Source organism: Chelmon rostratus, chromosome 19, assembly GCF_017976325.1.
Source record: "Chelmon rostratus isolate fCheRos1 chromosome 19, fCheRos1.pri, whole genome shotgun sequence".
Classification (NCBI taxonomy): domain Eukaryota; kingdom Metazoa; phylum Chordata; class Actinopteri; order Chaetodontiformes; family Chaetodontidae; genus Chelmon; species Chelmon rostratus.
The window spans coordinates 5,720,983-5,735,805 of record NC_055676.1 but is presented as its reverse complement, the minus strand read 5'-3'; the positions used below and the strand labels follow the sequence as shown (position 1 = coordinate 5,735,805).

At 42.4% G+C, this 14,823-nt stretch overlaps 1 protein-coding gene across 2 annotated transcripts in view; it reads right to left on the bottom strand.

Moving 5' to 3' along the window:
* The window catches only part of cntfr (ciliary neurotrophic factor receptor), a 207,794-nt gene that overhangs the window by 14,168 nt on the left and 178,803 nt on the right, over nt 1–14,823 (bottom strand). For both annotated transcript variants that reach the window (XM_041960449.1, XM_041960448.1), the window contains one exon: nt 10,490–10,653. In XM_041960449.1, the coding sequence (XP_041816383.1) occupies nt 10,490–10,653 (164 nt within the window). The remainder of the gene's footprint in view (nt 1–10,489; nt 10,654–14,823) is intronic.

Sequence of the window (14,823 nt, the reverse complement as noted above, 5' to 3'; positions counted from 1 at the left end):
AAGGTGAGAGGAAAAGTGACATTTTTGAAAAGTGACATCATATGGCATTAAAATAGGCAAATGTGTGCCATTACTAAATAAAAACAGACTTTTGAAAAAGGGGATTTATAATTCAGAAATGTCTTTTTGTCAAATGAAAACAAACTCCTATCCAGAGATGTATAAAAGAACATTTCATGCTAATGAGATGAGTTTTATAGTCTCTACAAAGCACACCAGTTGTTAACTATTTGAGACTACTGGCGTGCTTTGTAGAAAGAACACACTGGAGGGGCTACTGATATTTTATCTGTGTAACAGATAAGTGAAAAATATGAGATGGACAGTACAATGTGTTAACAATGTGTTACATCAAAATATTCATGTGCAAGGCCATGATGCAATATTTATCCAGACTCAAAAAAACAAAACAAAAAAATAAAACAAAAGAAGAAGAAGGAAGAGAAGCTTGAGTGAACGGAATCCACTCACACACAGAGCTTAGTGCTACAATACACACACATGCACACACTCCCCAAGAGCCTCCACACAAATCCAGACAATGCGAGGGGCAGAGAGAGGAGATGTGAACATTCCTCAGGGATTGCATAAGGAACTTGGAGAAAAAGAAGTGACCCTTTACTTTCACACATCCTTTTCTCTTTCCTTTCGCCTCTATTTTTGTCTCATGCCCCCCGTAACCCTCTCTCTCGTGCCCTCTTTAATCATTACCTTGTACTCGTGTTTACTGTTGCAACCCCTCAAATATCTTTACCTCTTGGATCAATAAAGTTTCATCTCCTCTCATCAAATATGCATTTACTGTGATGACGTGCAAATTGAAGGAAAGGAAGGGACGCCAGCTGACCTGTAGGGAGCACCAGCGGCAGATCATGCTAGGAGTCCAATAACATGAAATTAAATATGTTTATTATAACTTGCATCATGGGGATAATATTTGCTACTACATATTTTATCATATTAATTACAAGCACATATGTTAGAGGATAAAGCCCAATGCATGCAGGTCAGAGGTGGAAAGGACAATGAGATAAGCAGGAGAAAAGAGGAACAATTCTATGGATAGACAGAAGAACAGGGAAAAACAAAGAGGCTGAGAAAAGAGGGAAAAACAGAAAGATACAAAAAAAAGAGACAGTCAGAGAAGGCAAAGAGAGAAGGAAAAGCAGAGAGAGGGAGACATGGAGAGAATTGGCGTCGGTGGTCAGATCTAATCCAGTGAGCATGTCTGTTGTCCTGGAAAGGAAACCCAATTATATGGCACTTCCACTGGCCCGATGGCGCTCTCTCTCTCTCTCTCTCTCTCTCTCTGTGTGTGTGTGTGTGTGTGTGCACTGAGAAGGTTGGTCTCATTAGGTTGACTGACAGCTCCCATTTTTCCGCCACACACTCCTCCCATTTGAGAACACACACTCACTCACACACACACACATGCACGAACAGAAACGCCAAATCCGGGGGTAATTTCTCAGACAGTATTTCCCTCTGTGAAGCCCAAATCGCCATAGCAGCAATTACTGTAAAAGGCAGCTAACCCCCCCTCCGGCCAATCAAAAATCCCAAACTGCACCTTGCAGCCTTTCTATGCACGTGGCGGCTTCAATGACAAAGCGGCGGACAGGTCATTACATTAACTCTGCTTTGTGCTGTCATGCTAGCGTGTCAAAAATGTCAAACATGAACATGCCATGAAAGATATGATCCTCTTCCTCCTCCTCCCCCTTCTGTTACACCTTTAAAAAATATATAAATGTAGGAACAGATCAAGCTTGCTTTACCAGTGCACTCATTTCAAGGTGAGTGCCGTGAAAAATCCAAAACGACTTGGACATATCGACACATGGTCACACTCAACTCGTCACATTCAAACTCATGGTTAGGACACCTTGGTGCTGGGGACCCCTTTAGAGTCATTTTCAACGTGCAGGCCTCTGCATTTAAGTTAGCAATAATAAATAGTCAACATCTGGTCAGCCTTTCAAAATAAAACTTTTTCCAATAATAACCATGTGGTGTGGTTCAGACACAACAAAACCACTTTCTTAGGTTTAGGAAAGGATTGTGGTTTTCCTTCAAATAAACATGTTAGTTATTTTTAATTTTACTGCATCATTTGATGGCTGTCTAAAGAAGTCTATGGGACCATCCTTCATGTTAAAAGATTACGCTTAAGGTAACAGAGTACCTGAGTTCGGAGTTGATGAATTGGATGTGAGAGCGGGTTGAACATCCTGTACCATAGATCATGTTGTTTGAATGCCCGCCATCCTCTCCCATCAGTTCATTGAGTGAAAATAAAAAATACACAAACATTGTATAAGAAAAGAAAAGGTCGTGGCCCAGCCTGTGTGCTTCTAGCCAAGTGTGAGTTGGGATAGGCCTCAACCCCCCTTGACCCTGCACAGGATAAATGCGTACAGAAAATGCATGTATCGCAGACTCCGCCAGCATGCAGCTAAAAGGAACAACCACAAGTCTGCCTGAGAGACTGATGCCCAGCTAGTGCTTCATTTTCTGATTATTAAGCTCTGGAAATTGACTTGGCTGATTGTTTAAAATTAGAATGCATTTGCCTGAAATTTGATGTTCAAATTGTCTTTGGAGCAGTTGATTAGACTTGGACTGGGAGTTATTTTGATCTGTGATTTTTGCTATTACTATTTCAAGCTGTAAAAGCTATTACGGTGTGTTCAAGTGCTGGGCAGAAAGTCGGACATTCAGGACTTCTCAGCCACTGTTATATAATGTGCTGTTTTGTTGGATAATTAAACTTATTAAGACAAATGAAAAACTACAAAGTCAGCTAAAGAAGATGGAATCCAATGACAACAGCTAGCAAGCAGCTAGCGACAGCTCAGCGAGCACTGTATAACATCCGTACTGCTGCTGAGCTGCTCCCCATTTGAATCAATTGTCATAAAGCCTCAAATCGAATAACCAGTCTCTCAGTCAGATCACCAGATGGACATTTTTAAAAATCCCCCGTGCTGCTGCCCACAGAACGATGCATGAGAAAGCTGAAGCTGACAGGACATGATGAGTAGTGAAACTGCTGTATGCCAGCTGAACCACAGGTCTCCAATGCATTGCAGCTGGCAATGCTCAACAGAAGTTGTTGCCTTTGGGAAAAAAAAAAAAAAAAAAAAAGTTTGTACAAATTAAAAAAATAAATGCCTCAAAAAGTAGAACATTTGGATGCACTTTGGGCATGTTAGAGACAACCAATGCTGACAGGCAGACTGTACTTCAGAATGCAGTGTTCCCGTCCAGGCAGCCACTGGTTTCTCTTTGTTTTACTACAGTATTCAGTGATGTAGATGACTAAAACTCGCTTTAATTATTAATTCAACACAATGAAAACATGCTGCATGGTTAGACATGCAGGAACGTCTTGAAAGTCTCTTCTGTGCTTTGTTGACGTTTTCTGGGGGAAAAAACAAAACAAAACAAAACAAAAAAAATCTGCCTCATTTGTCAATTCTTAACGAGCTTTAGTGACTTCCAAGTTTCATTTGGTGACTGCAATGCTCATTCTATCAGAACCGAGATGAGGTCCGTGCAGTTTAAGTGCGTGTGCTGACATCTAAAAGGAGATACGTGTGTGTGTCTGTGCGTGTGTGTGTGTGTGTGTGTGTGTGTGTATGACAGCCTAAGGATTGACATGGTGATATAGAAATCAATAGAGGCAGAGGAGAGGGCAGCGGGCCCCATTCATCTTCATTCAGCCTTTCAGAGTAAGACCTGCAAAGCACCACGAATAGAAAACCTTCTCGTATGTGTTTATACTTTTAATAGCTGGGTACAAAAATGTATACAAAAGCATGTCTTGGATATTTTTTATTCTTATCAGATTCGAGTCAAACATTAACAACAAGCCAACGGACGCCCCACCTAAAGCCCTGCATGAGCCTAAACAGACCCACACTGTATAACTCTGTGTGTAAATGCTAAGAATGTAGTTCAGCTTTAATGTATTGTGACAGCAAAAATTATAATGAGTTTAATATGTGACGGGACCGAATCTGCCCTGTGTGTGTGTGTGCGCGCGTGTGTGTGTGTGTATGGAAGGAGGGGTTTGATAAATGATCTTTCTCTGGCCGTGTCCTTTAGATGGGATGTTTTCCCCAAACAAGGTCTAAACATTTATCATGTGCACCCAACGATACAAATGGACGGCATGAGGGACGGATGGTTAGATAGCTGGCTTAATGCACGGATGGATGGATGGATGGATGAATGGGTGAGCAAGTGGGTGATGGAAAAACTGCAGATACCTATAGAAGGCAAAGTGGTATCTGGTGGTGGACAGGATGGGATGGTGGAAAGGAAACAAGGAGGACTAGCAGGGAGAGGAGGAGAGAAAAGAGACGAAGGAGGGAATCAGGGGCACTATTTAGCTTTCATGATGATGACGTGACATTGTCAGATTGAGTTGAATAACCTCTTATTCAGTGTCAATCGCTGCTTTTCCTTTGCCATGATAAAAATGTCACTCACTAAAACACACCATGCATATGCACAGAACTACCACACGCACAACCATGAAAAATGTACAAAATTACACAGGCAATAAGTATATGCAGGCAAATCTACTTACACACACACAGGAAGGTGTGTGAGGCAACACTGACGAAGACAGGAAAACACGAGGAGGAAGGAGAATGAAGGAGGGATGCAAAGAGAGAGGGGAAGAAATTGTAAAAGGGAGACAAAAGCGAAAGAAAAAAGTGAGGTTGGGTGAGAATGAGGGAGATGGATGGGAGAGGGAGGATGCAGCGCGTCAGACAGAAGGACAAGGGAGAAAAAATGTGGGATAAATAAATGAATGAATGGCTAAGCTGTGTTGGCCAAGCGGTCACAGATTAAAGGAAGAAGAATTTTAAGTCCCCCTCCCTTCTCTGCTCCGGCAGCTTCATCTATTGTGTTCCTCTTCACGTCTCTTACATCATGGACATTTCAACACTTGCACTTTTCTGCCCCCTATCATGCGTGTGTATATATACATATATGTGAGAGTGCACAGCTCGTAGGTTGGGCAATCATATGCAGATCACTGCAAGAAAGCAACTTCTCCTCAAGCCATTTTTAGCCTTGCTCACTTAAAACAACTAAAAAAATCTTCCAAAACAGTGATTATGTCAGTATATTTCCTGTTCAAATTAACATTTTTTCGCATATGTTACACTATAGTTTAGTAAAATGACTGTGATTGTACAAAATTCTTGAAACAAGGTTGAAATGAACAGGCAGGCCATTTCACTTTTATGTCTTCTCTGTGGAGTCTTAGGACTCGGCAATCTCTTGATGATTTTTTGTAGCGTACATTTTGTGCAAATCTGTCACTGTGTGTTCTTCTCATGTACAGTCATGCATATGTGTGTAAGAGCTGCTTGGATAGCTGTTGCATGTATATTAATCTTTGTAATTACAAGAACATCTATGAGTGTGAGCACGTTTGTGCACACACATGTATTCATCTGCATGCATGCCAGGGTATGAGCATCTCTGCCTGTATGGGCGTTTCCGTGCGCGAGAGCGTCTGCACGGAAATGTGTGCGTTTTCAGTCGACTGGCGTTCAGCATCATCCCCAAAGGGCAATTACAGCGTAACAGATGCGATTTCATACCAAGAAGAGAATATTGAGCAATCTGAAATTGTTCTTATCACAGTTACTGGACCATTGCTTTAATTGCAGTGAGAGTTTGTGTTCACGTCTCAGTGCAGGGAGCGTGAGGGTCGGATGGAAACAATGCAACACGAGGCCATGGGAAACAGAACAACTCACTGAACATTTACAGGCATACAGATGTATTCTCCTGCTGTGATTCTTAAGCGTCTTTGATAAATAACTCTCAATTACAGATCATGACACATACATACTATGAAGAGGATAAAAAACAGCCTCTATTCCGACTGACAGGACTCTGGACTCACCATGTGATGTTTTAGACTCGTAGCCTAAATGAATGACGTCATCGTCTTTATTGATTGGATAGTCAGGACATTCAGGGACTAAATAAGTCTTCCTGATTAGTAACTTAAGTGCAAAACATTGGTGGTGGCGTGTAGAGTTGCATCATTTGATTAGCTTCAGTTGAAGCCTGTAGCACACGCTGGGCTAAGGACAGAAGTAGTCAACGCGTGGCGGCTGGGATGTGCCTACCCCGTGGAGCAAATGTGCTGAAATTGCCACTTTTCTGGAGCACTGATGCACATAGGAAATAAGACTGAGTCGAACCATGATGGGACGATGCATATCAACAAGCAGTGATGCATATCAAGCTACCGGTGTCCGGCCTGAGGACACCAGACCAGCAACAATGCAAAGAAAGTAAGAACCAATTCAGGAAACAGTCTCCACAGCAATGCACATTTTGAAGCAATTTATTAGATTATTAAAAGATTGTACCTTCTTTGCAAAGTCTAGTCATTCATCTGACCAGATCTGGGGTTTTAAGGGCAGAATTTCTCATTCAGCAGCATTATAAAATCGCATCTTTTCAAGATGGACGATATGGCTAAAAGTCTAACCTGGAGTGCATCAGCTTGCAACTCATTCAATGACCCCAGCTGAGGATCATTCTGTCTGTTTTACTGTTTTTCTTGCAGGTGAACATCCATGTTGAGCTATTCTAATGGTCGTATCTCTCCCTTTCTCTGTTTCACCCACTATTTTATGGCTTAACATATTCCAGAAATTTCTGTCATTCCTCTCGCTTTTCTTCCCTTGAACCCTTCATCCATCTTCCTTCAACTTGAAACGCCGCGCAACTGGTGTCACAGCTTAAAAAAATTCACTTTCAAAGTAGCCTCCAGCGCTCCCTTTTTCTTCTCGTCTCTCGCACTTTCATCCATTCATCCGTGTGTTTGAGGCTGACGTGGCTCCCGACATTTAACCGTGCTCCTCTTCACAGAACAGTTTCCAACAATCCATTCGTTCAGTTTTTATCGTCAAATAATATAGTCCCAGGCTTATATGCCTTATTTAACCTTCTTTTATCAAACTTGATACCTTGTTTCACTCATTACTTACATCCTAATGTATCCATAAATGTCTATTTCATTTATACATGCAGTATATATATACTGCTTCTTCCTCTTGTTTCTACCAGAGTCTGCTATCCATTAACATTTTTTCCCCTTCCCTGATGCACTCCATTCATCTCTGCTTCAAAACTTTCCCCCATTTTCTTCCTTCTGTCTGAATCTCCATCACTCTAACTATCTGGGCGAGTCATCCCTTCATTCCTCAGGAGGATGGATGGTTTCCTCCAAAGATCAGTCTGATCACACCACCGCTTTCATTTCTGACTCAAAACACATTTCAAAATGTTACATGTGAGAGTCCTCACCCAGCTCCGCTGTGCAGCCACGCTAAAGGTAAACTCCTAAGCAGTACAAACCGCTTCAATTAGTACTCAACCTCTGAGGCTATAATTAATGAATTACACTATATGGGGCCAATAAACCGTGTATCTTATTTTGGCAACCTCATTAAACTCCACTTAATGATTTATGTCACGGCTTGACAGTTTTAAACCTGATTGTTTTCTACAACAGTGTGCTACTATAGTCAGTCAATAAACATGCGATTTACAGTGTATTCAGCCATGAGCAGCTCTAATGGCAGTGGCTAATGACAAGCTGCCATAATCAACACACACTGTTCTATGTATAGTCTGGAAAAAGCATTACATTCAAATACGAATGCAGACACACATATTAAAGGAGCGCAGTCTAATACTGGCTTCTGAGGGGGTTTGAACCTGAGTTAGACTTGGCTGACGCGCTCTTTACCTGTTGTGCCTCCTATAAACCCTTACGTCATTGTATAAAGGTAAAAAAATGTCCATATGCCGGTTCCTCTTATTGCAAAAATTACTTTATTAAGTCTTCAGTGAAAATACAGCGACTTGATTCACCTGAGTCAAAAACACATTCAAATTACTGCGGCAAAGACAGCGGTCAAAAACCTGTTCGCCCTTCCGGGTCAAACCCTTTCTGTCAATGACAGGAAATGTCCCCTTAAATACTCATAGCGCCACCCCGTGGTCAAATAAGCAATCTCATAATACCACATTTGGCTCCTACAACACATGAAGTGCTGTTTGCGCTGCGCCCGGTGGCTGCACACTGTAGCTTTACACTTACAAGATGACACATGTGTGTATAATTTGGGCTTTAATCACTGCGCCAAATCTCTAATTGGCTGTGTTCCTTCTCAATGAGCACAACACCAGACCATTTAAATCAATTGATTGATCTCCAATGTATGATACACTGAAAAGGCAATAAAGTTTTTGCTGCGTGCCACCTATTTATTTTATAAACTGACTTGCTGCAACAGTATTCTTGAATCAGCTTGGCACAGTCTCGACAGTATGTGCAACAGTTGGCTAATTATGCACACATACATGTTCCAAACGCAAAGATCGGTTAATGCGTTTTGTTAGCTGTTAGCAGCATCAGCGCTCCCGCTTCGGAAAACCACACTTACTGCTACAAAAATGAAAACCATGACCATGGAGACATTCATCAAAGAACACTGCAATTTTCAGCTGTCATCAGCTGTATTTATGTAATTTTCAAATGATGTGTTCTTACCCAATCCAAATATTGACTCAAGGTTCTCCACCTTTCACGTCGCGCACCGGTTCACATATTGATTGATTGGTGGCGAGGGCGGGAAGGGAAGCTGAGAGTGTGTGTCGGGCTTAATCACTGATTCATACCACAAAGATCTGAGGCGTGATTATAACTTCCCTCATGCCAACTGCTGTGTGTGCGTGTGTGAGAGAGTGACACAGGAAGAAAGTGAGACAGAGTGTGCATGTGTGTAGAAAATGACAGTGTGTCTTTATGTGTGACTGAAGGTTTGTGCATAGAGATACCATTGGTGACTGTATATATATATATATATATACTGTATATATGTGTGTGTAGCATGTACATATACATTATGCACTTTGTTAACAATGCACAGAAAGCTAAATCTAATTCTACCGTGGCCTATTCTATTGCTTATTATTTTTTTTGTTAATCAGTTAGAAACAGTAAGCTCCCAGTTCATGGCCATAAAGGGCTTGAATGCGCCCTGATTAGAAGGAGTATTAAAATCAAGGACGTCTTGAGGGCTCACTCATCTCAGGTGCAATTACAACTTTAGTTCATCTTTGCTGAGCTAGGCGAACACGATGCCAAGCGGTGCCAAGCAGTGAACTTCACAGCGGTTCAAAGCAAAGAGAGTGAGCTGCTGTGGAGGAGGAGGGGAAGAGGAGGACAAAAGATGGAAATATTGACAAAGCGGGGTAATGACAATTGTTGAAGGATATACACAGGGGCGGAAAGACTGGAATGGTCTATGTGTGTGCGATGTATGTGTGTTTTTCCACGCGATGGTCCGTAACCCAAGTTCTTGGAACAACACCTTCGCAGACCATTGACGTGCATGATAATAGCGCTGCAATGTTAGACTGTAGCAGAGGGAGCTTTCATCCCAGGAATCCTACAGTGGACACATATGCTTTTACTATACAAAGCCCTAAGGGAGGTGAACCCACAAGACACAGTCAGATACAGTAACAGACACCAGAGAAGCTGAGCGATTATGTCTGTCGGACCAGGTATCAAACTCAAACGGCTACAGGTTGCACCATTTCACTCATAGCTGCTAACTGTTCTCTGAGGCATCTCTCCAGACAAAGAATTTTCAGTCTTTATTCTCACGTTCCTCATGTCTTATCCCCATGTTTGACTTGCTTCGGGCAATACTTCTGATCACACAGAGGGATAAACGGGGTTTCATTCCTATAGCAGCCTAAAGAAATGTGTGATGAGCTAAGATTATTATTGTTAAAAGGCAATCTCTCCTGCTTCTAGAAAATGTGCCATTTTCTTTGGAGAAACATTTCTTGCCATGAGGTGAAACACAATCTGCAGCAGGGAGGACGGCCAGTCTTTTTCTTCAGAACACCACTTCCAGAAAAGAAATAAGACGTGCTCACCAGAGGTTTTCAAATACCAAGTAATGATTCATACTCTAACCGGCATTTTTCAATGTTGACTTTCAGCTTTTGGTAATTGAGATGTATCTGGACAAACACTCTCGTCCATTTATAACTCCATTTATTCTTGGCTTATGGCACAGCCATTACACGTGTCAGCCAGATTTTTTCAGGACAAGCTGTGCTGCTCCTAAGAGAGGCGCTCACTCTCATTCGCTGAGCTTTGTGTGTGATTAATGTCCACGTGTTCAGTTTTCACTGGAGTTATTAGGGAAGCTCAGGCGTATGATTTGGTGGTTTCAGCGAATAAAACTTTTTTATCCCTCCAATGCAGATTCTGACAGCGTCTTGACCGCTTGTAAATCACATACTAGATAATAATACTACGAGAATAAATCCACATGCAACACTAATAGAGCTTAAAAGGCAAACTGTGGGGGCTGTGTGAACTTCCTGTCTCACACACGACAGCAGCAGTACTCACATGCTGCCACTGCTCCCGGATGAGTGGCCGGTATCGGAGGAAGTATTTCAGAGGGAAGTTGTCGATGTCCGGCCAAGTGGCGGGGCTGTGCCAGGATACCTCAAGCCTCCGAACGTTGAAGCGGATCGGGGTCGCCGTCACGCGCTCCGGTGGGTCCGGTTTGACTGTGTGGGGAGGGGGATGAGAACAAATTCGTTAAAGGGGCATCCCGCTGATTTAACACATATGGGTCAGTTTACTCGTCATGGTGAGCACGACCCAGTGTTTGGAAACAGCTGCATAACATCTTGTGTAGCCCCGGGGGAGGTATTTTCCGAGGAAATACCCCTGACGATGTCATAATTGTTATCTTGAGTTAAGGCGTATTCACATGAGAAAAAAACAAGGATCTTCAATGCATGTTCCTCTCTGGCCAGAGGAGCATTTACCACCTCAGCGCCACCTTAGCTACCATGCTAATGTTGCCAGCGGCTACGTTTCAAAGACTCAAAAGTTGTTTTGGCCACATCTGCTGACATTCTCACTTTCTCACAGCAGTGGTCCCTCAAAGCCCGGTGCAACTCGGGTCAAAGTTAGACAAATGTGATCTTTCGCCGCACCCCTGCTGCTCCGCTCTGCGCACCATGGACATCCGGCCTGTCACAACACACCACGTACACAGTAATGGAGGAGGAGCGCCCAAAAAGCTGCTTTTCCCGCAATAATGCGAATATGTCTTTACGCTGGAGAATTCAAATATTTGCAAGAAAACCTGCAAAATAAACTGGGCTTTTAACATGAGGGAAGACAAGGTCAAACGTTAGAACAGGAAGGGAAGGTCTTATGAAAGATGCTATTGAGTTGCAGGCTTGACTCATAAGTGAGCATAGCCCATCCTCTAATGTACTGGTTTGGATCATTCTTTTTTAAAATCGGTCCGTCAGTATTGTCCTAATGCCAATCTGTAGATTAATGGCGAATAAATCTTAACAAACGAGGGTGACATATGTTAATTTATCAGCGAAAGAGGGCAGTGAGGACAAAGACAGAAGCTGGGAACTGTGGGGAGTCATCAGTCCCTGGTGAAGAGCCATGTATTTATGTTGTGCCTCCTAATGCACGTCCACTGAGAAAGACTGAGAGAATTCAATTAAATGCTTCTCAGAACATATTGAATGACCCAGTCTTTGTTAGACCACTCCCACCAGGGAACACACTTTCCTGTGACTCGAGCTAAACAAAACACCTTCTCAGCCAGATACACGCATTACAGTACAACAAGAAACGGCGGGCAGCAAGCTGAATGTCTGATAACATACACACAGATATAGAACCAGAGGATGAAAGCAAAAAAAAAAAAAAAAAACAGCACACACAGAGAGGCAGACACAGACAGGAGCACGCAGACTGGCATCTGCCTCGCGAGTACGACCTTCACAGAGTGAATGATTAAAAATATGAAAGACGGATGGAGAAGATAGGAGACAGAGAGAAGCAGACAGGCGGCTTTCTCCCTTGAGAAAGAGATGGTAATCTGATTGTGACCTTCTTCGAGTAGACGTGTAAAAGAGCCCAAGAAGAGAGAAGCCAAAGTGAGCTGGGTGGACACAAGAGAGCAGAGATTCTCCCCTTTGTCCGACGGCACAGAACAGAAGGAAACACGTGCGAGCGCGGAACAAAAACTGAGAGAAATCAGTATGGGTGGGGCGTCCCAGAGGCTTTTAAAGTATTCATCTGACTAGAAACATCGAGCTATAGCTTTGTGTTGCATGAGTAATGAACACATCCGTCTTTTGATGACCTGTGGGGGGAAAACCGGTTTCAAGAAAATAATTAGAAAAAATGCACAACTGATGAGGAACAGGTTAAGAGCTCAACGACTTCCCATGAAACTTAAAGCAATGTTCCAGGTAGATAGACAGAAGCTATCTTTGCCAAGGCAGGATTTTGTTCTGCAAAGGCACAACTGACAACCACTAATGAATAAATTAGAGAAAAAGAAATGGGGTAGCGTAATGAGGCGATGTTAATACAAGAAAAACACCATGTCACATTTATAGTAAAGCCAGAATTTGTGTGTAGTAGAGAACAATAGCTCTTACAGGGCCAAATGTTAAAAGATGTAACAACATTGGATTGGTTAAAAAAAAAAAGAAGATGTGTGATCATACGGGTACAGTTTTATGACATCCCATTATTGCGCCTGTCCGTGCTCAGCCTTAAAACGTCTGTCATGCCTCCCTCGGCTCTGTTCATTTAAATTTGCGTCCGCATTAGCGTTCCTCTCTCTTCCTTTCACTCTCGTGCTGCAGCAGTCACTGCAGCCCCATTCTTCCTCTTAGCTGCTGATGCAAGCGCACAGGTGCGCCGTAACATAAAAGTGTAATCTTTCAAACAGCTACTTGCGAGGGCATTACACTCACTGTCTGCCCAAAATGGAACGAGAGGGTTGGAGGGACAGCGGCTACTCGTTCTCTCCGAAAGTATCAACAAACGAGTTGCTCAGAGGTCGTCCCGGTGTCTCGGAAGACCTGCATGAGGACCCCAACGCATGCCTGCGTACAGTCTTTGAGCATCTGATTGTAGTGTTCCTAAAACATTTATTATGCATCATCTAGTCCTTAATGCATCCAGGTGTGGCTGCATGATTTAAAAATGACTAAAACTCTGTTGCTCATCTCTCCCCTGTCCTCACGCTACACCATATCTGCTTTCAAATAAATGGGCTTTACAAAAAGAACCAACCCCCCCCCCACATTGTTGTTTTCAGTAGAATAGGTGCTGGGTGACAGCGTCTGGCAGCTCACTTGAACAAATGGGAAAAATAGGGAGAAGCAGAGTGCTTCGATCTGCTGTAAAATCTTACAAAAAATAACTTACAAAAAGGAAAATGGAGCAAAAAAAAAAAAAGCAACAAAATTGCCTGCTCTTTTAAATCTAGAGCATACACAATACCTGTGCCATTTTAAGAGCCGAAATCTTCAAGCTTCCTCTCAAACAGTCTGATGTAAGAGGTGTGATAACAGCTGTAAAAGCGGTGGTCAAAGAGACATCAAGCTAAAGTAATTATCAAGGAGGTAACTGCAACTGCACTGTAAAAAGTGTGTTTCTATGTGCACAAGCGAAATGGGACTGCTGTGTTTAGCGCATCTTTGTTCAGTAACATTTAAAGCGCGGCAGCAGCGGAGCATAAAAATGAGTCGGCTGAACTGGTTTCCCCATCTACTCGCTAAACCCAAATTACACAAAATCTCCTGTAAAAGCACACGGAATTTAATGAGCCTGAGTAGGATGTCCTACATTCACACGGCTGCTGTCTTATTTGTTCAGAGCTACAACAGGCAAAGAGAATAAATATGAATTTTAAAAAGCACACCAGCCAATTCTGTGTCAGCTTTGCTCTCTTTCAAAAGAAATTACAAATTATAGTCGCGCTAATGCTCCGACTACAGGGAGTCAACATTTGTCAGACTTTCATCTCCTGAGTCCTCGGCTGCGATGGGGATGCAACAGTCTGAACTTGTGATGTTTATTAATTTGAAGCATCTGCAGCGTTTGGGACGACGTCTGTGGTTAAAAATTGCGACTTCTGTTGCGTCTCACAGTAAATTTGCCTCTAAACCTCTGCCGCCTCTAGTTGTGTGATTTTTTTTTCTGCCCAATGCTGATCTCTGACCTGCCTTATGGAGAGAGCTAAACCTACTGGCCTTTTTTGTTTTTTTGTGCTAAATAAATAGTCTTGAATTACAAATCAGCTTGTCAGTGCAGTCTGGACTACTTGTATTTTAATCTCACAGAAAACAATTATGAGGCAGCTACTGTGAATAACACCAGGGTGTTAATAATACTTGCTCTGACCTTTATTTTGAAATTATTTTAAAATCTAATTTTACTGGCTGCAACTGGGACGCTACCTCAAAGTAATTGCAAATCAAACCTGAATATGTTCACTTTTGAAGTGTAAATTGAAAGGATGACATAAGTGACAGTAGATTCAATGGTGCTGTTGAAAAGCTACTGATGCTTCATTCACCCTGAGGGATCAGATTACAGTCCATTCATTTTAATCACAATGACTGAGTAATGTAGTACAGAATGATAGCAGGTGTTGAGGTGGGATAATGTCAGACTTGTCCCAAAAAAAAAAAAAAAAAATCTTTGCAAGTAAAAATATGCTTTAAGTGCAGGAGGCCTTTACACTGAGGCAGGATCAGTTATCGTTTGATCATCTTGGCACTAGAAAGCTTTAAGTTATCATTTGATGAGTCTGGAGCTTCCTTCAGGGTTCTCTTTGTAACTGTACCCGCAGCGTGCCCATGTGAGGACACACACAGACACACACAGACACACACACA